General features: G+C 45.9%; 1 protein-coding gene across 2 annotated transcripts in view; it reads left to right on the forward strand.

Moving 5' to 3' along the window:
- The window catches only part of ZFP64 (ZFP64 zinc finger protein), an 85563-nt gene that overhangs the window by 27842 nt on the left and 33584 nt on the right, over positions 1 to 24137 (forward strand). Inside the window, exon 6 of one of the 2 annotated variants that reach the window (XM_079784388.1) lies at positions 966 to 2709. The exons of the other annotated variant lie outside the window; for it this stretch is intronic. Within the exon in view, the coding sequence (XP_079640514.1) occupies positions 966 to 2245 (1280 nt within the window). The 3' untranslated portion in view covers positions 2246 to 2709. Of the gene's footprint in view, positions 1 to 965; positions 2710 to 24137 lie in introns of those variants that run through there. 2 annotated transcript variants of the gene reach the window in all.

Genomic DNA, 24137 nt, shown 5'->3' on the forward strand with positions numbered 1-24137 from the left:
TGTGTAGTCTCTCTAGGCCTCAGGCTCCTCATGTGAACAATGGTGTGAATGATAACATTGCTAATACACCTACCTCCTGGGACTGTCGAGCACCTGATGAGACCATTCTTGTGGAGTGTTCAGCAGCGTGCCTGCTGTCCTGGAAGCAACCCTGAAGAATGTTAGCTGCGGTGGTTTTGCCTAATTATACAGTAACTGACATGGGCGGGGCCACCACGGTGCCTTAGATACCCTGGACCTGGCACTCACTGGCCCAGTCACTTTGGAGTATCACGCCGTGCAGATGTTGGCAGTTTCGCTTTCCCTGCTCATCTTTCAGCGAATATGAATGTAAAAACAAAAAGTAGAAAGTCAAGCGGCTGGATTTTATAACGTCACCAGCAAAGAACGCCGTTGGCAATGTGGGATAAAGTTTGCGCAATAAACACGTCTTTAGTAATGAAACTCTGCCTGAAGTGTAAGCTGGCCATTTGAATCCCTGTAAAAAAAGAATATTCTGATGAGTGAGCACGGAGATGACTGGTTCGAAATGTGTCCTTCAGTCTGTTACAACATGTAACGCAGTCACAACCAGTGGATCACGCAACATGGTACAACCCCGAGCCAGAGTGGTCACCTGGGAGCGGTAGCTCGGTTGTTTTAAAGACTGTGCTGAGGAGATTCACACGCCTTGTTTTACTTGGGACAATTAACGAGCTCTTTCCAACCTCCGCTTTTCTCCTGGGTTTTGAGACGGTGGTGGTGCACCAAGCATGTGGTGGCGGCTTAGGTTTGGGGAAAGAAGAGAAGCCCCCCACCCCCGCCCCCACCCCCTTTTTTTTTTTCTCCCAGGGGCTGCTAGGAGCTGCAGTTAGAAGGTCTCCACCCGCCGCCCTGGTGTAGGCGATTTTCTGGTGTTTGCTTCGGGGGGATCCGCTGTGGTTGTTGCCTGCCTGTTCTCATCGAAACTCACCTTGTGTTGACAGGGGACGCCCCCTTCCAGTGCTGGCTCTGTAGCGCCAAGTTCAAAATCAGCTCGGACTTGAAAAGGCACATGCGCGTGCACTCGGGGGAGAAGCCCTTCAAGTGCGAGTTCTGCAATGTCCGCTGCACCATGAAGGGAAACCTCAAGTCCCACATCCGCATCAAGCACAGCGGGAATAACTTCAAGTGTCCGCACTGCGACTTCCTGGGGGACAGCAAAGCCACCCTCCGGAAGCACAGCCGGCTGCACCAGGCGGAGCACCCCGAGAAGTGCGCCGAGTGCAGCTACTCCTGCTCCAGCAAGGCGGCGCTGCGCGTGCACGAGCGCATCCACTGCACCGACCGCCCCTTCAAGTGCAGTCACTGCAGCTTCGACACCAAGCAGCCCAGCAACCTGAGCAAGCACATGAAGAAGTTCCACGCGGACAAGGTCAAGAGCGAGGCCTCGGAGAGGAAGGACGCGGGCCGCCAGGGCAGCCGGCAGGTGGCCAAGCTGGACGCCAAGAAGACCTTCCACTGTGACATCTGCGAAGCCTCCTTCATGCGGGAGGACTCGCTGCGCAGCCACAAGAGGCAGCACAGTGAGTACCACGAGAGCAAGAACTCCGATGTGACCGTCCTGCAGTTTCAGATCGACCCCAGCAAGCAGCCGGCCGCGCCCCTCACGGTGGGGCACCTCCAGGTCCCCCTCCAGCCCAGCCCAGGGCCCCAGTTCAGTGAGGGGAGAGTCAAAATCATTGTGGGGCATCAGGTGCCCCAGACCAACACCATCGTCCAGGCCGCGGCCGCCGCCGTCAACATCGTGCCGTCGGCCTTGGTGGCCCAGAACGCAGAGGAGCTGCCCGCGAACAGCCGGCTGCAGATCCTGCGCCAGGTCAATCTCATCGCCCCTCCCCAGCCCTCGGGGTGCCCCAGCGAGGTGGGTGCCATGGCCCAGCCCACTGTCCTGCTGACCACGCATGACCAGACGGACGGAGCCACCCTGCACCAGACTCTCATCCCCACGGCCCCAGGCGGCCCCCAGGAAGGCGCTGGCAACCAGACTTTTATCACCAGCTCCGGCATTACCTGCACCGACTTTGAAGGCCTTAACGCCCTGATTCAGGAGGGCACGGCCGAGGTGACTGTGGTGAGCGATGGGGGCCAGAACATCGCTGTGGCCACCACGGCCCCACCAATATTCTCCTCTTCCCAGCAAGACTTACCTAAGCAGACTTACTCTATCATTCAAGGAGGGGCCCACCCAGCTTTGCTCTGCCCAGCGGATTCCATACCAGATTAAAAAACAAAAGAGGGAAGGGGGAGCTTAAAAAAAATAGGGGGAAAACTGTGACAAGTCATACATAGAATTCTGCAAGAGGTATGCCCTTTATGTTTTTAAACATTATTGTGAAAACACCCCCCCCCATAATAAATTGTAATTTTATACTGCCCACTATAATTTTTAATGATGTAATGACTTTGAGACCTCCTCTTGAATCGCAGTGTTGTAACTGTTGTAGAATCTTCAATGTTACCGGGATAACTATGATTAGAGCTTGGAATTAAATGCATTGAGTAGTGAGTACATTTGTCTCCAACTTTGTTTCCCAACTCTAATAAAGGTTTTCTCCATCTCATTGAACTTGTGGAATAGATGGTACTTCCCAGCTTCTCACATGCCATTCTGAAACACCCCCAAAATACATGGCTACAAATCTGTGGTATGAAGGACCATTTTCTACATAATGTTACATGGGTATTTGACACCCCCCTCCAGAAAAAAAAGTTTAGTTCTAATAACATAAAAAGGGAATGGTTTTCTAATAAATTGATACACGATTAAAATATACTGAATGTTAATGATTTTGTAGTCACAGTATGATTTGGGGTTGAGGGGATGTGAATGAGCTTATCATTAAAGAGAACTTGAACAAGCAAAGGTGTGTAGCCCTCGCTTAGAAGTATTATAGAAACGTCTTACCTCAACGGTCAAATTATCTGTGGTACCTAAAGTGATTTGAGTGGAAATGCTTTTTGACCAGTAGGTGGCGCCAGAGAGCAAGCTAGGATTATACGACATACATGAACTAGGGTCCTAATATCTCTGATTTCCAGCCTCTAGCGTGATCTTCAGCTCATGACAGGCTCTTAGTAAGTACTGAATGAATGAAGCATGCTCTCACAGAATGTCAGCAAGGATTGTGAGTTAGAAAGGTTATGCTTGTGAGAGAAGTATATTTAAAATATAAGAACACTTACTTTTTTTAATCAGAGTTTTTACACACTTTTACTTCCCTAATACCACACTTATTAAAGTTATCATGCACATCAGCTTACTTTTACATAAAAGATATAAAGCAAAGTAAAGAAATAACAAAATGACAAAGATGGAACCCTTGAGGGTTGTCCGTTGGAAACAGATACAGAGTTTGAGCTGGGCTTGTCTTTCTTTGCTCCTTACTTGCTTGAACACAATGCTGATAATTCATTGTGCTTTCCTTTTTTTTTTTTTTTCCATTGTGTTTTCTTGCCAGAATTTCTGTCTTTTCCTATCAGCAATGGTAATAATGATTCATTAACTATTGTTTGATAAGAAATCGAAAAAACATGCAGCGTCCAATGTCAGTATTTTAATAATGTCATTGCTTTAGAATTATTGCTTGTAGCTCTTTAGGAAGCTCAGCTATTGAATTTTAGCAGGGAAACTTCCATTTCATGAACCTGCTTTTTTACTTCTTTCTTTTTACCCAGAGTACCCCCTTTTTTTTTTCAGCTTTTAAAGATTTTTCCCCCTGATTATAAAACTAATGTGTATTCAAGATAGAAAGTATGGGTCTGGCCTGTGTGGCTCAGTTGGTTGAGCACCATCCCATGTACCAAGTTTCAGGCTCAATCCCCAGTAGGGGACATGCAGGAGGCAGCTGATGAATGTTTCTATCTCTCTCCTTTCCTCTCTAAAAATCAATAAAATAAACATAATTTTTAAAATATAGAAAGTATCGGAAACATTATCTAGAATAAATTAGTCACTAATCTTACTATCCTGATCTTTTTTCCCTGCTTATGTCTCTATGTTTTCTACTCCAGTTACAGAGTTGATATTGAATTGATCATACTATTTCCTTTCTATGTACTATTTTATTTGTAATTGATTTTTTTTTTTTCCTTAGAGAAAGGGGGAGGGAGAGAGAAACATCGACGTGATAGCAAGACATGGATTGGCTGCCTCCTGCATGCCCCCTTACCCAACAACATGCTTAGAGAGAGGAAGGAAAAAAGAGAGAAACGCCGATGTGAGAAACATTGATAGGTTGTCCTCCGAATGTGCGCTGACTGGGTATCGAACTGGCAACCTTTCGCTGCACCAGCCAACACCCAACCAACTAAGCCACTCCAGCCAGGCCCTAACTTTATTTTTTAAGCAAAAGTGAGGCTATGACCAAATCATGCTTTACTCAGCCATCTTCTTCGTGAATATTTAGGTTGTTTTTTTGTTTTGTTTGCCATTACAACATCCACAGTAAACATCCTACATAATTCCTCATATCCAGTTGTACTTTTGGAGTTTCAGTGCATTTCTATAGTCTGTACCTGTGCAGATTTCAAAATGGTAGTCTCAGCTGGTGTGCACCCAATTATCACCAACCCTGGGTGTTTTCCGGCTTTTGAAGTCTTGTTAATCTGATGAGAGAAATGAGTTGTCTAGTCCTTGTGCGTTTCCCCAGCTGGTGTTTTGATCTGTATTTGTTTCTACATAGACTGTTTGATCATTTGCATTTTTCTCTTATGACCTTTAAAGCACTGCACACTCATTCTTTTTCTTGGGTTGTTGGGAACTTGAGGATTCGAACCCATGTCCATCACATATTGCTGAGTTTTCTCCCCTCCTGTCCTTTTTCTTTTGACTTTCCTTATGGTGTTGTTCGCATATAAAAATGACTGTCCTTTTATGCAGTCGGATTCTTCTGCTTAATTTGTGGTTCCTGTCTCTCCTATGAAGCCCTCCCTCCCGAGGCCTTTCTGTAATATTGTTATTGTTTGGCTTAGTTAGCACTTTGCTGCTGCCGGGATTCATCTCTATACACATTTGATGTAGGAGTTTGGTCGCCCACGTATGCCAAGCCCGTTGGTTAAACAAGGTATTATTTCCCTTGGGACGGAAATCCTAATTTCACCTTTAGATGAAGTACCCAAAAATACTTGGATCTATTTCTGGAATCTCTGTTTTGTCCCATTGATCTTCATATCTTCTCTGGTTTGCCAACATCACATAATTTGATTATGTTTACATTAAAGTAAACCTTAATAGCTTTCGGACTTACAAAGACTGTAGATAATCTTTTCCAAAACTTTCTTAGCATTTCTTAGGTATTCATACTTCTAGATTAACTGTCACTTGTCCAGTACCTCCCCCCATTTAGAAAAAGAATACTCATTGAGGATTTTTATTAGAATTGCATCAATGTGATATATGAACTTAGGAAAAGAATAACTTGATTAAAATGTTAAATCTTCCACCCAAAAACTTTTATTCAAATGCTGTTGTAAACATTAGTCAATGAAATTACATAATTTTCTTCATATACAGCCTAGTTTTATTATATAAGCCTGTATTTTCATATTCTGAATTTTACTATAATTGTAAATAGATTTTTTCCAATTTTAAATAATTATTACTTAGCCCCTCGCCCTAGCCCCAGCCCTAGCCCTAACCCTAGCCCTAGCTCCCCTAGCCCCAACCCCAACCCAGTAACTGTTAACCAGGTGAACTGGAACCTTGTAACTGGTAACTTGGTAACCGGTAACCAGCAACCGGGTAACCACTAACTGGTAACCTGATAACCAGTAGCTAGTTAATGGGTAACCTGGTTACTGGTTAAGTGGTAACTGGTAACCAGTAACCAGTTAGCTGGTAACAGGTAACTGATTAACTGGTAACCATTAACCAGGTGAACTGATTACAAGTAATCTTGTAACTGGTAACTTGGTAACCTGGTAACCAGTAACTGGCAAACTGATAACCAGTGATTGGTTAACGGGTAACCTGGTTAACTAGTAACCAGTCAACTGGTAACTGGTCACCAGGTAACCAGTAACCAGTCAACTGGTCACCAGGTAACCAGTAACCAGTCAACTGGTAACTGGTCACCAGGTAACCAGTAACCAGTCAACTGGTAACTGGTCACCAGGTTACCAGTTAACTGATCACTGGTTATCAAGTTACCAGTTACTGGTTAACTGGTTGCTGGTTACCAAGTTACCAGTTGCAAGGTTACTTGTAACCAGTTCACCTGGTTAACAGTTACCAGTTACTGGTTACCAGTTACTGGTTAAATGGTTACTGGTAACTTGGTTACTGGTTAACTGGTTACCTGCTAACCAGCTCCTTGTTACCAGCTAACCAGGTTACTGGTTACCAGTTACTGGCTACCAGTTGCAAGGTTACCAAGTTACCAGTTACCAGTTACAAGATTACAATTAACCAGTAACTGTTAACCAGGTGAACTGATTACAAGTAACCTTGTTACTGGTAACTGGTCACCAGGTTACCGGTTACCAGGTAACCTGATAACCAGTGATCAGTTAACTGGTAACCGGTAACCTGGTGACCAGTTACCAGTTGACTGGTAACCAGTGGCTGGTTAGCTGGTAACCAGTAACCGATTAACAGTAACCAATTAACCAGTAACCATTTAACTGGTTAACTGTTAACCAGTAACCTGGTAACCCATAACATCAGTCAGTAACCTGGTAACTCACAGTCAGTGAAACGGCATCCTAGTATCAGTGTATGTCACCACCTGCTAACATGGCTGGTGCCCTGTTTGCCGCTAACCCTGTAACTGGCGACCTATTGACAGAAATACCTGGTTAACAGCAAGCAGGTAAACGCAAGCTGGGCAACCTTTTTACTTTGAAAGCAATAACTGGCAACCAAGTAAAGGGGAAAGTAATGAGAATTGAAATGGTAGCGGTGGTAACAGGCAACCTGTAACCCCGTAAAAAACTAGCTAGTAAGTTGCACTCCAGTAAAATAACCAGCAATGTGGTAACCTGCAGCCACCTAAGCACTCTTGTGGCATGTACAAATCTGACAGGCAGCAAACAGATACCTGGCATGCAGCAACCAGCAACACAGCACTTGCAAGCAGTAGCTGGCAACCTAAGGAGATGAAACCAGCAACTGAAACCTAGTAACAGGGTTTCCAGAATCCAGCTAGTTATTTGTAAGCACCTATCAATTAACAAGCAACCTGAAAGCAGTAATTGTCACACAGCAAAACTACCTGCTGGTACACCCAGCGAACGCAGCTTGCAACCCTAGGCAGTGGTACGGGGAGCATATAGGTCAGACAACCGCCCTCACCCAGGTAGCCTGTACTCCACCTCCCTCCCTCCCTAACTCCCTCCCTCCAATCTCCCTCCCTCTCTCCCTCCCTCCCTCCCTCCCTCCCTCCCTCCCTCCCTCCCTCCCTCCCTTCCTTCCTTCCTTCCTTCCTTCCTTCCCTCACTCTTTCCCTTCTTCTCTGAGGTAAAGACAGGTAACATCAATCGGGATGAAAATGCTAGCAGGAATTGTCACTGCAAAAAAAAAGCACAGCAAACAATACCTGGAAACAGGACCCCTGGTCCTGGGTAACCACAGTAACGAGCATGCAGCAAAGGAAACACGCGGAAAGCTGAACGAACCAGACAACAGCACTGCCACCACGCATCTTTCAAAGGAAATCACTGCAAAGCAGTTACAAGAAGGAGATAGCGACACTTACAAATCACGCGAAATACTGAATAATGGTGGGGGGGGGGGGAGGGAGAGAGAGAGAGAGAGAGAGAGAGAGAGAGAGAGAGAGAGAGAGAGAGAGAGAGAGAGAGACTCAACTACGTGGTTACATGGAATGTTATTCGTGTAAGGAGAGGGAACCCCGAGTAATTGGATACCGCCAGGCAGGGGAAAAAGACGACCTAATCAGCATGACACAGCCACAAACGCGTGATGCACAGGGCTATGGCACGCCTCACGGGTCTGCCCAGACATTCTAACTGCAGACATCGTTGCCTGGGGAACACTGCCATGATAGAAACGACCCTTCTGAACTGAGGGAAACGGACAGGGAAATAAATAACATGTCACGGACGGCCTTAGGAGGTCACAGTTCAATTCCCAGTCAGGGCACATGCCGGGGTTGGGGGCCCAATTCCCAGTAGGGGGTGTGCAGGAGGCAGCTGATCAATGATTCTCATCATTGATATTTCTCTCTCCCTTCCTCTCTGAAATAAATAAAAATTACTTTTTTAAAACTCAACTAAAATAATCATTTGTTGCAAGCATAAAGAATAGCTATTTTGGCGTAATTGAATATATTGAGCTAGCTTAACAACAAAAAAATGTTTTTAATCTTTATTATTGAAAGTGTTACATATATCCTCTTCTTACTCCCATTGGCCCCATATAGCTTGCCCCCACCCCCTACCCCAGGTTTTCACCCCCTATTGTCTGTGTCCATGGGTTATGAATGTATGCATACAAGTTCTTTTTGGTTGCTCTCTTCCCACCCATCCACCCACTCCCACCTTCCCTCTGAGATTCCACAGTCTCTTCCATGCTTCTATATCTCTGAATCTATATTGTTCATCAGTTTATTTTGTTCATCAGTTTATTTTGTTCATATGAGTGAGATCATGTGATACTTATCTTTCTCTGACTGGCTTATTTTGCTTAGCATAATACTCTCCAGGTCCCTCCATGCTGTCTCAAAGGGTAAAAGATTCTTCTTTTTTACTGCTGCATGGTATTCCATGGTGTAAATGTACCACTGCTTTTATATCCACTCATCTACTGATGGGCACTTGGGCTGTTTGCAGATCTTAGCTATTGTACATTGTGCTGCTATGAACATAGGGTTGCATACATTCTTTCTGATTGGTGTTTCCGGTTTCTTAGGATATATTCCTAGCAGTGGGATCACTGGGTCAAATTTATTTAATTTTTGAAGGAAACTCCATACTGTTATCCAGTCTGCATTCCCACCAGCAGTGTACGAGGGTTCCCTTTTCTCCACATCCTCACCAGCACTTGTCATTAGTTGATTTGTTGATGGCAGCCATTCTGATGGTGTGAAGTGATATGATACCTCATTGTCATTTTAATTTGCATCTCTCTGATGATCAGTGACTTTGGAGCATTTTTTTCATGTCTCTTGGCCATTGGTATGTCCGCTTTGGAAAAGTGCCTATTTAGGTCCTTTGCCCATTTTTAAATTGGATTGTTTGTCTTCCATTTATTAATTTGAATGAATTCCTTATATATTTTGGATATTAACCCTTTATCAGATGTATCATTGCCAAATATGTTCTCCCATACAGTGGGCTCCCTTTTCATTTTGTTAATGGTTTCTTTTGCTGTGCAGAAGCTTTTTATTTTGATGTAGCCCCATTTGTTTCTCTTTTTCTCTATTTTTTCTTCTCTCTACAGCAGTCCTTTTAGCATTTCTTGCAATGCTGGTTTGGTGGTGAAAAACTCTTTTACCTTTTTTTGTCTGGAAGCTCTTTACTTCACCATCTATTTTGAATGATGGCCTTGCTGCACATAGTAATCCTAGTTTCAGATCCTTGCTTTTCATTACCTTGAATACTTCATGCCATTGCCTTCTGGCCTGTAGAGTTTCTGCTGAGAAATCAGGTGTCGGCCTTATGGGAACTCCTTTGTAAGTAACAGTTTCCTTTTGCTGCTTTGAAGATTCTCGCTTTGTCTTTATTTTAGGCATTTTAATGATGATGTGTCTGGAGATGGACCTCTTTGAGTTCTTCTTGCTTAGGACTCTCTGTGCCTTCTGAAATTGTGTGATTTTTTTTTTTTCCTTCACCAGGTTAAAGAAGTTTTCTGCCATTATTTCTTCAAACACATTCTCTATCCTTTGCTCACTTTCTTCCCCTTGTGGCACACCTATTATGCAAGTATTGTTATGTTTCATGTTGTCCCACAGCTCTCTTAAACTGTCCTCCTTTTATTTATTGGTTGTTTTTTTTCCTTTTGGTTCTCTGATTGTTTTTTTCTACCCTGTCTTCTAATTCACTGATCCAATCCTCAGCCTCCCCCAATCTGGTATTCCTTCCACTGTATTCTTTATTAGTGCTGTGTTATTCTTCATAGTTATATGTTTTCTCAGGCTGTTGAACCTCTTTGCCATCATTATTTTGAACTCTGTATCTGATAAATTTCTTATCTCCATTTCATTTAGCTCTTCTTATGGAGAAGTCTCTTCTTTCATTTGGGGTTTGTTTTTTTGTTTCCCCATTTTGGCTGCCTGTTTGCGTTTGTGTCTCTGTATTAGGTAGATCTGCCGTGAGTCCCAATCTCACAAAAATTATTATTAATTGATGGTATTTATTAGAAACTCTTAGTCTCTGATAAATATGATATATGATGGTCATGATATAGTCATTTCATCTCCACATTGTTTTATCCCTTTCTTACAGTATATATACTAATTTTGTTTTCTTGTCTTATTGCATTAGCCAGAACCTCCAAACAATGTTGCTACAGCTGGCATCCTTGTTGCATCTCTAATTTTAACTTGAATGGTTTTAGAATTTTCAAATCTATATAATAAAGAGCCAGGGTCGTAACAACCATTATGACCAAAGGCTTGACCAGACCGGAAGTCAGTGCTGGGTTGCTGTGGTGACCCAGCACTGACTGGGGCCTCTGCCGGTGCCCTGACCCAGCACTGACTGCCTAGGGGGCTGCAGATCAGGATCAGGCCCAGAGAGAGGCCTTCAGAGAGAGAGGCAGAGTCTGATCTGTAGCCTCTGTGGCAGCCATTGATCAGAACTTGCCTCTCTTTCTCTCCCGGCCTGGCCAACAGCCACACCTCCATTTCTCTCCAGGCCTCCACCGAGGCTGCTGATCAGCCCCACCTTTCTGATCAGGCCCAGTTGATAGGCCCAAAGACGCTGACTGACATAGAAACGGACCAATCAGAACCAAATCTGGGTGAATCTAAGGAGCCAATGGCTGTCTAGGAGGTGGAGCTTTTGACACTGACTGGCATAGAAACTGACCAATCAGAACCAAATCTGGGTCAACTGTGAGGAGCCAATGGCTGCCTAGGAGGCGAAGCTTTTGATGCTGACTGGCATAGAAACTGACCAATCAGAACCAAATTGGCTGGCAGAGGAGGGCAGTTGGGGGCGACCAGGCAGGCAGAGGCAGTTAGGGGTGATCAGGCCAGCAGGGGAGAGCAGTTAGGGGTGAGATAAGGCCAGAGGGGAGGGCAGTTGGGGGTGAGATTAGACCGTCAGAGGAGGGAAGTTAGGGGCAATCAGGCAGGCAGAGGCAGTTAGGGGTGATCAGGCCAGAAGGGGAGAGCAGTTAGAGGCAAGATCAGGCCAGCAGGGGAGGGCTGTTGGGGGCAAGATCAGGCCGGCAGGGGAGGGCAGTTGGAGGCAACAGTTAGGGGCAAAATCAGGACAGCAGGAGAGGGCAGTTGGGGGCGAGATAAGGCCAGCAAGGGAGGGCAGTTAGGGGTGATCAGGCAAGCAGAGGCAGTTAGGGGCAATCAGGCAGATAGCCAGAGAGGTTAGAGGTGATCAGGCAGGAGGCAGAGAGGTTAGGGGCGATCAGGCAGGCAGGCAGAGGGGTTAGGAAGAGTCAGGCAGGCAGGCAGGTGAGTGGTTAGGAGCCAGCAGTCCCAGATTGTGAGAGGGATGTCCAATTGGAGTGGGTGCAGGCTGGGCTGAGGAAACCCTCCCCTCTGTGCATGAATTTCGTGCACCGGGCCTCTAGTTTAATATAAAATGCACAGTTCCTTTGGGTGTTGGTTTTTACATACTTAGGTTGTTTTCTTCTACTCTAATTTATATATATATATATATATATATATATATATATATATATATATATATATATATATATATATATATATATATATTTATTTATTTCAGAGAGGAAGGGAGAGGAGAGAGAAATAGAAACATCAATGATGAGAGAGAATCATTGATTGGCTGCCTCCTGCACGCCCCTACTGGGGATTGAGCCTGCAATCTGGACATGTGCTCTTGGCCGGAATCGAACCTGGGACCCTTCTGTCCGCAGGCAGACGCTCTATCCACTGAGCCAAACCTGCTAGGGCTACTCTAATTTTTACTTAGAGTTTTCATTGGGGTGAGTTGCTTACTATTATCAAATATCTTTTCAGTATCTTTTGATATAAATATTTGGATTTTGCACTTAAGTATGAGGATATAGTAAATCAGTGCAGGACATAGCCTGGTGCTGAATCACCTAGCTTTCCTGAAATAAGCCCTCTTGGTCGTGTTGGATTCATCTTCTAATGCAATGGTCAGCAAACTGTGGCTCACGAGCCACATGCGGCTCTTTGGCCCCTTGAGTGTAGCTCTTCCACAAAATACCACGTGCGGGCGCGCACGTACAGTGCAATTGAAACTTCGTGGCCCATGCGCAGAAGTCGGTTTTCGGCTCTCAAAAGAAATTTCAATCGTTATACTGTTGATATTTGGCTCTGTTGACTAATAAGTTTGCCGACCACTGTTCTAATGCATTGCTGGATCTCATTTACTGATATTTTCCTTGACTACTTTACAACTACATGTGTAAGCACAGTTGATGTCTAGTTTTTTTGTGTGTGTGCTTGGAGTTTTGCTGGTTTCTTTGTTTTAGGTTATTCTACTCTGAAAATAAATTGGGACTTTTTCCTTCTTATTCCTATTTTTAATGTCAGTAACCAGCAAATATTTAATTATCTCAGTAATTAATCTGTTTATCATCTGGGCTGATGCCTTTTATCATTGTACATCCTTAATAATCTTTCCAATTTTTTCTGTAATTTTCAGTCTGGATCAATTTAGGTAATTTATAGTTTTCAAAAGAAAAAAATTTTTTCACTTTGCTCTAAGTTTTCAAATCTGTGGCCCTTCCATTTAACATTCTCCTAAAATTATTTTTAAATCTTTGACATTTGTTTAGCAGCTTTCTTATTTCTGTTGTTTTTGTTTTGTGTTTTCATTCTTCGCCTTAGTTTGCCAAGAGTTTATTTTGTCATTTGTTTTAAGTAAAAGTAAAGCTTTTGCTTTTATTTCTTTTCTCTACTCCTCCATTTTATTCATTTTAGCTTTTAGCTTTTTATGCATTCTTTCTGTGCTTTTCTTTCCATTTATTTTGTTATTCTAATTTCCCTAAGTTCACTTAATTCTTAGCCTTTAGTAATGAAAGCATTTAAAGCTATATATTTTCCATTTGACTTCACCCATGTTAAAAGATAATTTTTAAGAAACTTAAAATGACTGTCAAACAAATATAAAATGAACATATTAGGGATTTTAATTAATTAATTAGTTAATTAATTAATTGGGGACTCAGTAAAATGGTACAACAGGTTCAAAGGAGAATTAATTCAACAAATGCATACTTACAACAGCCATCAGAAACACAAAAATAAATTTACAGACAGATGCAACTGGTTGGTATCTCCAGGGCAACAGTCTGTTTGCATTTATGTAGATGATTTACTTGCATTATTATATTTTTCTATAACCCACAAGGTTATAAAATACCTCAGAAACAATGAAAGGCACTAACTCCTATAGAATTAGACAATCCAGAGCTGGAAACTAACAGGACACTCAGAAATCTCTTTTGCTTATTTTGAAGTCTTTCAAAAATTTTCATGGCACCCATATTTGTATAGATTTTTCTCCAAAGCATCTAATCTAATAATAGACAAATATGCAAATTGACCACACCTTCGCTACGCCCAAGCCACGCCCACCAGCCAAGCCACGCCCACCAACCAATCAGGATGAATATGCAAATTATCCAAACAAAGATGGCGGCTAATTTGCATATCACGACAGCGTAGAAAGAAGCCAAGAGCTGCAGAAGGGAGCAAAGCTGCAGAGAAGCAAGCAAGCTGGCGGGAGGAGAAGGGAGGAGCGGAGGTGGGGCCGGGGGAGAAGGAAGTTGAGCAGGCGAGGCCGGGGGAGAAGGGGCGGGGCCGGGGGAGAAGGGAGGAGTGGAGGCGGGGCCGGGGGAGAAGGGAGGAGCGGAGGCGGGGCCGGTGGAGAAGGGAGGAGCGGAGGCGGGGCCAGGGGAGAAGGGAGGAGCGGAGGCGGGGCCGGGGGAGAAGGAAGGAGAGCGGGCGGGGCTGGGGGAGAAGGCGGGGTGGGGGAGAAGGGAGGAGCAGAGGCGGGGCCAGGGGAGAAGGGAGGAGCGGAGGCGGGGCCGGGGGAGAAGGAAGGAGAGCCAGCGGGGCTGGGGGAGAAGGCGGGGTGGGGGAGAAGGGAGGAGCAGAGGCGGGGCCAGGGGAGAAGGGAGGAGCGGAGGCGGGGCCGGGGGAGAAGGAAGGAGAGCCGGCGGGGCTGGGGGAGAAGGCAGGGTGGGGAGAAGGGAGGAGCAGAGGCGGGGCCAGGGGAGAAGGGAGGAGCGGAGGCGGGGCCGGGGGAGAAGGAAGGAGAGCCGGCGGGGCTGGGGGAGAAGGCGGGGTGGGGGAGAAGGGAGGAGCAGAGGCGGGGCCAGGGGAGAAGGGAGGAGCGGAGGCGGGGCCGGGGGAGAAGGAAGGAGAGCCGGCGGGGCTGGGGGAGAAGGCGGGGTGGGGGAGAAGGGAGGAGCAGAGGCGGGGCCAGGGGAGAAGGGAGGAGCGGAGGCGGGGCCGGGGGAGAAGGGAAAAGCAGGCGGGTTGGCAGAGAAGGCGGGCCGGGGGAGAAGGGAGGAGCAGAGGCGGGGCCAGGGGAGAAGGCAGGAGCAGAGGCGGGGCCAGGGGAGAAGGGAGGAGCAGAGGCGGGGCCAGGGGAGAAGGGAGGAGCAGAGGCGGGGCCAGGGGAGAAGGGAAAAGCAGGCGGGTTGGCAGAGAAGGCGGGCCGGGGGAGAAGGGAGGAGCGGAGGCGGGGCCGGGGGAGAAGGGAAAAGCAGGCGGGTTGGCAGAGAAGGCGGGCCGGGGGAGAAGGGAGGAGCGGAGGCGGGGCCGGGGGAGAAGGGAGGAGCAGAGGCGGGGCCGGGGGAGGAGGGAAGAGCAGAGGCGGGACCGGGGGAGAAGGGAACAGCAGGCGGGTTGGCAGAGAAGGCGGGCCGGGGGAGAAGGGAGGAGTGGAGGAGGGGCCGGGGGAGAAGGGAGGAGCGGAGGAGGGGCCGGGGGAGAAGGGAGGAGTGGAAGAGGGGCGGGGGGAGAAGGGAGGAGCGGAGGCGGGGCCAGGGGAGAAGGGAGGAGAGCGGGCTGGCAGAGAAGTTAGAAAAGCAAGGGGGCTGGCGGAGATCGCGGGGCGGGGGACAAGGGAGGAGAGCAGGCAGGGTGGGGTAGAGTGCAGCAGGAAACCCTATTGCAGGATTTTTCCTGCAACGGGAACGCTAGTCCTTTCATAAATGTCTAGATCTTTTGTTACTTTAGTTTCAGGGATGGTTGGTTGGTTGGGTTGGTGGGTCAGGGGGAACAAACCTGAGCGTTATATCAAGGTATGTTTTTTATTTTTCAAGTAGTTCCAATTTGTGAAACCATGCTTTTGGTTTCTGATAACAATGGGTTTTGGTCGGAGAATGTGACTTGTAAAAGTACTTCTTGTAATTTTAGTTTTTTATTTTAAAAATATTTTTTTATTGATTTTTAGAGAGAGGGGAAGTGAGAGGGAGAGAGAAATAGAAACACCGATGCATCAACATTGATCAGCTGCCTCCTGCATGCCCACTGCTAGGGATCAAGTTGGAAACCTGGGCATATGCCCTGAGCAGGAATAGAACCCAGAACCTCTTGATACCTTGATACATGAGTTGACGCTCAACCGTTGACCCACATCGGCCGGACAATTTTAGATTTCTTTATGGCCATGTACATGAGTGATTTTTGTAAACGTTTGGTGGAGATTTGTGAATGAAGCATGTTGACTTGTTATTCAGTTCTTGTAATCTTCCCGTAGATTATGTCTATTTGATAAACTTTGAAAGCATTTTTAAACCTCTCACTATGATTGTATTTTTGCAACCAGTTCCAGCTTCTGATGGCAGAGCCTTTTCATCGCCCCCAAAAGAAACCCTGTGCCCACTAGCAGTCACTGTCCTTTCCCTGCCTCTCCCCAGCCTCTGGCAACCACCCACCTACTTTCTGTCGCTCTTGCTTTGCCTGTTTTTATAATTTCACATAATTATAATCATACCAAATGGAATCTTCTGTGTCTGGCTTCTTTCACTTAGCATAATGTTTTCAAGGTTCATCCATGTAGCTTGTATCAGTATTGCATTCCTTTTTTTATGGCCAAATAATATTCCATTGTATGACTATACTACAATTCGTTTATCCCTTCATCAACTGATAGAAATTTGGGTTTTTCCTCGACTCTTTGCCATAGTTTTTAAGATATCATTTTACTCAGGCTTTTAGAATCATTTGTGAATTTTTATCTGGGTGTCCACTACCTATTGAGCAGTTGCTCTGTGTCAGTCACATTAACTCATGGACCATCCCCCCCCAGTCCTACCCGGGAGCTGTTATTACCATCACCATTTAGGGCTGATGAGGCTGAGAACCAGCAGGAGTAAGCAGCTGGCTCAGGCTCACACAGCTAGTTTGTTTCATTTGACTTGAATCATAGAGTCAAAATGAGGGGTAGGAGTTACACAGTTGAATGCAGAAAACAGAAATGGGGTGAGCAGCTTAAGGTGGGCTGGAACATATGAAGGTCTGGAGGAAGAGAGGTCATTTGTAACAAGCATTTTTCTAACGGGAAAGCAATATATGTGGGGTTTTTTAAGGTTGGTGCTTCTTGGCAAGTGTTAGCTCTTAGGAAGGTTGTTTGTTTCTGGAGAACAAAATCCTGTATTTATATTAAGATGATCATACAGCTTGTCATCCAAACTGGGACACGTTTGAGAGTGAAGTGGCATTATTGATCATTATGCTGGGTGAGCAGGTGTAAATCAGCTTCTAATTTACCGTTATTACTAATAAAAAGCCAAGCCAGAAGCTGTAAAATAATGACAGTGCTTCACAGTGGTGCAAAGCAGCAAAGATTAGGATTCCATAGCCCATGGGTCAGTTTTCCAGAAAAATATGTCACATGCCATAAAGCTGATCAAAATTTGGGTTTTCTACGTAATGTTTATATAAACATTTATATTACTATAAATATATCTACCAATCTGTTTGTTTGTAGCCAGGTGATTGTATTCCTGTTTTTAATGTTAGTAAGTGTGGTAAACGAGATCATTGTTTCCAGTTGGCATTCCCTCCCTGGTACGGAATTATATTCGTCCACCTTTGCCCGCTGGCATCATGGTGAGTGGAGTGTGCTCCTGCCCCATTGGTTTGGGGCCAGGCCATTGTCTCACTCTGGCTCTTTGGCTGACGAAATACCAGTGGGGCTGGTTGGAAGAGGGGCTTTAAATGTGCCTGTACAATTTGGCTCATCCTCTCGCTCTCATGTGACCTGTCGTGAGAAGAACATGCCTGTGTAGTTGATGGCCCAATGAGACACGAGCAAACATGTGGGCCCGTGAACCCCACTGGCAGCCCAGAGCCAAACCCAGCACAGCCCCCATGAACTCACAGACCCGTGAAAGGAAAATCAGCATTTCTTATGGAAAGCCACTGAGATGTTGCAGTGGCAAAAACTAATACGAGAGACTACTGGTACAATCCTCAACTTAGGATGACCTACTGAATGGCCATAGCCAATGCTCAGTATTTATGTGAATGAATGACATTATGTCTTCCCTACAATTCAGCAGGTCTCTTCTTCCCATCTTGTCTTGCCCCCTTTTCCTCTTTTCCTTCTTCTCCTCTCCCCACGCCCCCCTCCCCCTTAATTTCTGGTCAGTTCCCTTTCATTGGAAAGGGAGAGGAGAACCTGCCCATAGGACTCCCCACCCAATCTACCAAAGACCCGTTGGTCTCCATGTGGACATCTCTGTGGAGAGGCAGCCCGTCCCTACTGGCTCCGAGACCAGGCCCCTTCCAGGAGAAGCTGCATGAAAGGATCAAACTCATGGAGATGCCTCCATTTTTATGAGATGTTATACCTTCCTAGAGAGGATATTGTTCATTTTGAGCCAACTCTAAGCTACCATGCGTCTTCAGAAAGATAAGCCGAGTTCATATTAGTTTGAAAGATTAATATGTTGAAGGTTCAGCAAGCATTTGATTTTGGGGGGTATTAAAAGTTCTTGCAAATCAGCGGTCATCTTTACAGAGTGGCTCTCAACCTAATCCATGTAGACAGCACAGACACACCCAAATTGCCTTTAAACATGTGGGTAAGTACCATCATCCAAAGACCCTTGGGGGTCCAGTCCACCCCCACTTTCAGCCATATGCTTCAAATGGGGCTGACATACTCTTTACATAAGGGGAGGCAGGTCCTACACTTGGCCAATCATGGTACCCAGTGACCTTGGTCAAAGTTATTGGTCTAATGCAAGGTCCAGCAATGTTTTCCCTAAAGTGACAGAAATGGTTGCTGGTTTCAACAGGAACATTTGATAGTAAATATTTTAGATGTAGAGGGCCATCCAGTGTTTGTTGCAGGTACTTAACTTTTTAGTTTTAGCATAAAAGCAGCCATAGACAATACATGTGAGTGAATGAGGCTGTGTTCCAATAAAACTTTATTTATGGAAACAAGCCGTGGGCCAGATTTAGTCCACAGGCCATAGTTTGCCAACTCCTGGTCTTAAAGGATGGGCATATGAATCAAGGTAAGCCATTGAGGCCTAACCAGGGCTGAGTCATAGGACTTTTTTTGAGTGATCGGGAAAAAGGCACTTTCTTTACCTTGGATCTATGAGAATATAAGGCTGGTCCTGCCTGAACTTCCAAGTAGAGATTGTATTATTTATCTACTGCTATGTAACAAATTATCCCAAAGCTTAGTGGCTTAAACATATGTATTATTTCAGAATTTCGATGGGTCGGGAATGCAAGCATAGCTTAGCTGGATCCTCTGTCTCAAGTTCTCTCCCAAGGGTGTAATCACATTGTTGGCCAGGGCTGGGGTCTCATCTGAAGGCTGGACCGGGGGATACATCTGCTTCCAAGTTCACTGACATGGTTGTTGGCAGGATTCAGTTCCTTGTGGGCCACTGGGCTGAAAGACTCATTTCCTCACTGGCTATTGGCCAGAGGCTGTAATTAGTTTTGTGCCACTTGGGCCTCTCCATAGCACAGCTCACCACATGGCAGCTGGCTTCCATAAAAGTGAGCAACCTAGAGAGAACAGGACAGGGTGAGCAAGGAGAAGCCAGCGTCTCCTTTGTAATTTCATCTCAAAAGTGACATTCCATCTCTTTTGTCAGAGTCTGTTCATTAGAAATGGGTCTCTGGGTCTAGCCCAACCTGTAGGGGAGGTGATTAGCCAAGAGCAAGAATATTAGGGGGTTAGGGCTCAGTAGGAGCCATGTCAGAAGATGTCTTCCCCTTTAAGGAACTCCCTGGAGGAAATCAGCACACAGCAAAGTCGTGCTCAGAAGAGCAGAGCAAGACTGAGCTGGCATAACCGAGTTTGAGACTCTGGATCAAGCCAGAGCTAAAATAAAAATGCACTCTCGCCATTCAGTTATTTAAGACAAAGTACTGTTTTTTCTTAAGGCGGTATTAGTTGAGTGTTTTGTGGCTTTCAAGCATATCACCTCAACTAAAAGATGCTCCATTACAGAAATTTAGTCCAAAGCCACCTGGGTACCTATAGTAGTTGAGAGAAAAGGTCGTTTTTCATTGACTGTTCCCTGTGCCAAGTAATGCCCTAAGCATGTTACAACTACCTCAGCAGCCCTTGTGACAGCTCTAAACAGCGGCTAATGCAGTAATGCTCTTCTCACAAATGAGAAAGCCCAGGCCCTGAATGTTCACCCATTTGGTCCAAGCCGTAGAACTGTGACTTGACCAGCTCTGTCTTATGTCAGAGTTTATATCTTTCTGAGCGTTCATGAGGCTACATTACTTTTCAGTGAGTGCCTCTTTGGTAAAAGCATCATGCATTTTACTTCTTTGTAGAAACTTTACAAACCCAGCACCTCAAGTTAAATACATTTACTGTATTGATTGATTGACCGATGTTTGATTGATTTAGCAATCCATAAGCTCCTTAGGAGGAGGGTGGACTTTATTAGATCCAACAGGGGTCATTTTTCTTACAACGTTGAGAAGAAGGTTAGATGAGTGTTTATGCCCACTTCTTGGGTGATGAAACTGAGGCCCCAAAGTCCTGGGTCCACATTGCTCACTGCCAGACAAGCAATGCCAGGATTCACCATCACCCTTAATTCCCCCATTCTATTTGCAGCCTTGGACTTGTGCCCCTAACAGAACAGAGAGAGAGGAAATGGGGGACTCACACTTTTGTAATATGGCAAGTGGTGGTTTGGGATCAAAGCAGAAATACCGTAAGCAAAGCAGTAATGGGTGCTCTGGCAAACGCATTTTTGTGAGGTCTTTCATGAATAGTTCATATATTTATAGTGTCCAAACAGCAAAACAGTATAAGATGGTATACACTGAGATGTCTCTTTCCCATCCTGTGTTCCCTTCCCGGTCCTTAAGGGGAACTGCTTTTAAAATAATTTTTTAAAAATAATTTTTATTTCTCAATTATAGTTGATGTACATCATATTAGTTTCAGTTGTACAACCCAGGGATTAGATATTATATAACTTACTAAGTGATCATACCAATAAATCTAGTCCCCATCTGGCACCATACACAGCTATTATACTATTACTAGAGGCCCAGTGCACAAAATTTGTGCATGGTGGGGGAGGGGGGAATGTCCCTCAGCCCAGCCTGCACCCTCTCCAGTCTGGGACCCCTCCAGGGATGTCCGACTGCCCATTTAGGGCAGTCAGACATCCCTCTCACAATCCAGGACTGCTGGCTCCCAACTGCTCGCCTGCCTGCCTTCCTGATTGCCCCTAACCGCTTCTGCCTGCCAGACTGATCACCCCCTAACCACTCCCCTGCCATCCTGATTGATGCCTAACTGCTCCCGTGCCAGCCTGTTTGCCCCTAACTGCCCTCCCCTGCAGGCCTGGTCACCCCTAACTGCCTTCCTCTGCAGGCCTGGTCACCCCTAACTGCCCTCCCCTGCAGGCCTGGTCCCCCCCCAACTGCTCTCCCCTGTAGGCCTGGGACCCCCCAACTGCCTTTCTCTGCAGGGTCGCCCCCAACTTCCCTCCTCTGCCGGTCTGGTCACCCCTAACTACCCTCCCCTGCAGGCTTGATCGCCCCCAACTGCCCTCCCTTGCAGGCCTGGTCCCTCCCAGCTGCCCTCTCCTGCTGGCCTGATCGCCCACAACTGCCCTCCCTTGCAGGCCTGGTCCCTCCCAATTGCCCTCCCCTGCTGTCCATCTTGTGGTGGCCATCTTGTGTCCACATGAGGGCAGCCATCTTTGACCACATGGGGGCAGTCATCTTGTGTGTTGGAGTGATGGTCAATTTGCATAATACTCTTTTATTAGATAGGATAGAGGCCTGGTGTATGGGTGGGACCAGCTGGTATGCCCTGAAGGGTGTCCCGGATCAGGGTGGGGGTTCCCTTGGGGCATGGGGCGGCCTGGGCAAGGGGCCTGTGGTGGTTTGCAGGCCGGCCATGCCCCCCAGCAACCCAAGTGGAGGCCCTGGTATCTGGGATTTATTTATCTTCTATAATTCTATAATTGAAACTTTGTAGCCTTGAGCAGAGCCAAGCCTCCTGCTTGCTCCATGGCCGCAGCCATTTTTGTTGGGATTTATTTATCTTCTATAATTGAAACTTTGTAGCCTTGAGCGGAGCCAAGCCTCCTGCTTGCTCCGTGGCCGCAGCCATTTTTGTTGGGATTTATTTGTCTTCTATAATTGAAACTTTGTAGCCTTAGCGGAGGCCTGGGCTGGCCAGGGTGTGTAGAAAGCTTGGCTTCCTCCATTGCCAGGGAAACCCAAGCCTCCTGCTCTCTCCTTAGCCGCAGCCATCTTGGTTGGGTTAATTTGCATAATCACTCCTGATTGGCTGGTGGGCATGGCTTGTGGTTGTAGCGGAGTGGTGGTTATTTGCATATTACTCTTTTATTAGATAGGATTGACTATCTTCCCTACGTTGCACTTCATATCTCCATGACTATTCTGTAACAACCAATTTGTATTTATTAATCCCTTCACCTTTTTACCCATTTCCCCAACCCACTATCCCATCTGGCAATTGTCAAAATGTACTCTGTATCTAAGTCTGTTTCCTTTTTTTAAAATTTATTTTATTTTTTATTATGAGTCTGTTTCTGGTCTGCTTGTTCGGGTAACTTTTATTTATTTATTTATTTTTTTACTTACTGGAGTTTCCCCAGCAGCAGTAGGGAGGAGAGATTAGAGTGTGTTAGCAACACTCTCACCACTGTGGGCAGCTGGTGCTTACTCCTGCTGGAAGCCCCTGGACAAGAGGGAGGAACTGGTGCCTCAGAGTTATCCACCTGCAGGGCGAGAGCTGAGGTATTGTCCAGCAATCCCAGCGTTCATTGGTGGAGGGCTGCTCCTGAGCTGGTGGAGGAAATGAAGGGCCCAAGTCATTCAGGTTGTTGCACAGTTAGGCAGAGGGTATGCTGGCAACCAGAGAAAACCCTCAGGAAAAGACGTGCAGGTGCTGGCAGTTGAAAGTCAGTCCAGCGTGCACCAAAGTGACATGGACGAGGGGCTATGGGTGAGGCAGCAACAGCATTTGCTACACTGTATAGCCTTCCATCATTTCTTTATGCCAATGCATAAGCAATATGAATATACTCTTCCATTTACCCTTTCCTTTTGCAAAAAAAAAAAAAAAAAAAAAAGAATACTATATACACAGTTCTATACCTTGCTTTTTTCAATAATATGTTCAGAAATTCTTATCATATCTATACGTATATATAAAAGGCTAATATGCAAAGTGTCCCCTCAGGAATTCGACTGGGAGTTCGATTGCTCGCTATGATGTGTGCTGACCATCAGGGGGCGGTGCTGAACAAAGGAGGGCCCCAGCCAGCAGCCAGAGAAGTAAGGCCTCAGCTGGCAGCCGGAAGGAAGGCCCCTGCCGGCAGCCAGAAGGTCCCAATTGGCCCTGATCGCCGGCCAGGCCCAGGGACCCTACCCATGCACAAATTTCGTGCCCCGGACCTCTAGTTAGTACAGGTGGAACTTTTTTATTATTTATTTTTTCTTTTTTTACAGCTTCAGAGTATTCCATTGTGTGGCTCTACCATGGTTTATTTAACAAATGACTTATAGACAAACAGTTGGTTATTTCTAAGCATTTGCCATTTCAGAGAGTGCTACAGTGAATAATCTTGTAGATGGGTCATTTGGTGTGTTATGCCTGTATATCTGTAGGATAAAGTCCCAGAAGTCCTCTGAGTTTAAGTCAAACACACAACCACCCTATTAGAATCCACATCCTCAGACTCCCTTGCAGCTACATGTGACTAAATTCTGGCCAATGGGACAAAACCAGGAATAACACATACTCTTGGTCACCTCTGTAAAAGGCAGCTGCTTGCCTTCCTCTTCCTCTTTGCTCCTTCCCATGGGCTGGGTCGCTGGTCTGGATCTTTGCCTCGAGGAGATAAAAAAGCAACAAGCTAGGAGTTGGGTCCCTAGATGATCTTGTGGAGCATCATCCAGCAGAAATAAACCTTCTGTTTTATTTATTTTTTTAAATATATTTTATTGATTTTTTACAGAGAGGAAGAGAGAGGGATAGAGAATTAGAAACATCGATGAGATAGAAACATCAATCAGCTGCCTCTTGCACACCCCCTACTGGGGATGTGCCCGCAACCAAGGTACATGCCCTTGACCGGAATCGAACCTGGGACCCTTGAGTCCACAGGCCGATGCTCTATCCACTGAACCAAACCGGTTTCGGCAACCTTCTGTTTTATTTAAGTCATTTTTATTTGGTCTCTGTTGAAGAACCCAAAGCAATAGCCTAACTAAAGATGGGATCACAGGAGGGCCTATATTATAGTATGGCTGAACTAAGTGTTCCAAACACACCCCTCCTGTCTTTTTCTCTGATGTATCCCCAGCATGCCTGGCACAATGTCAGTATTCAATAGAATCAGTAAATTTACAGTTATCATTATCCTATATAATAAAGCAGTAATATGCAAATTGACCATCACACCCTCGCACAAGAGGGTCGCCCCCATGTGGTCACAAGATGGCCGCCACAAGATGGCCGGCAGGGGAGGGCAGTTG

This window comes from Cnephaeus nilssonii (assembly GCF_951640355.1).
Source record: "Cnephaeus nilssonii genome assembly, chromosome: 11".
Taxonomy (NCBI): Eukaryota; Metazoa; Chordata; class Mammalia; order Chiroptera; family Vespertilionidae; genus Cnephaeus; species Cnephaeus nilssonii.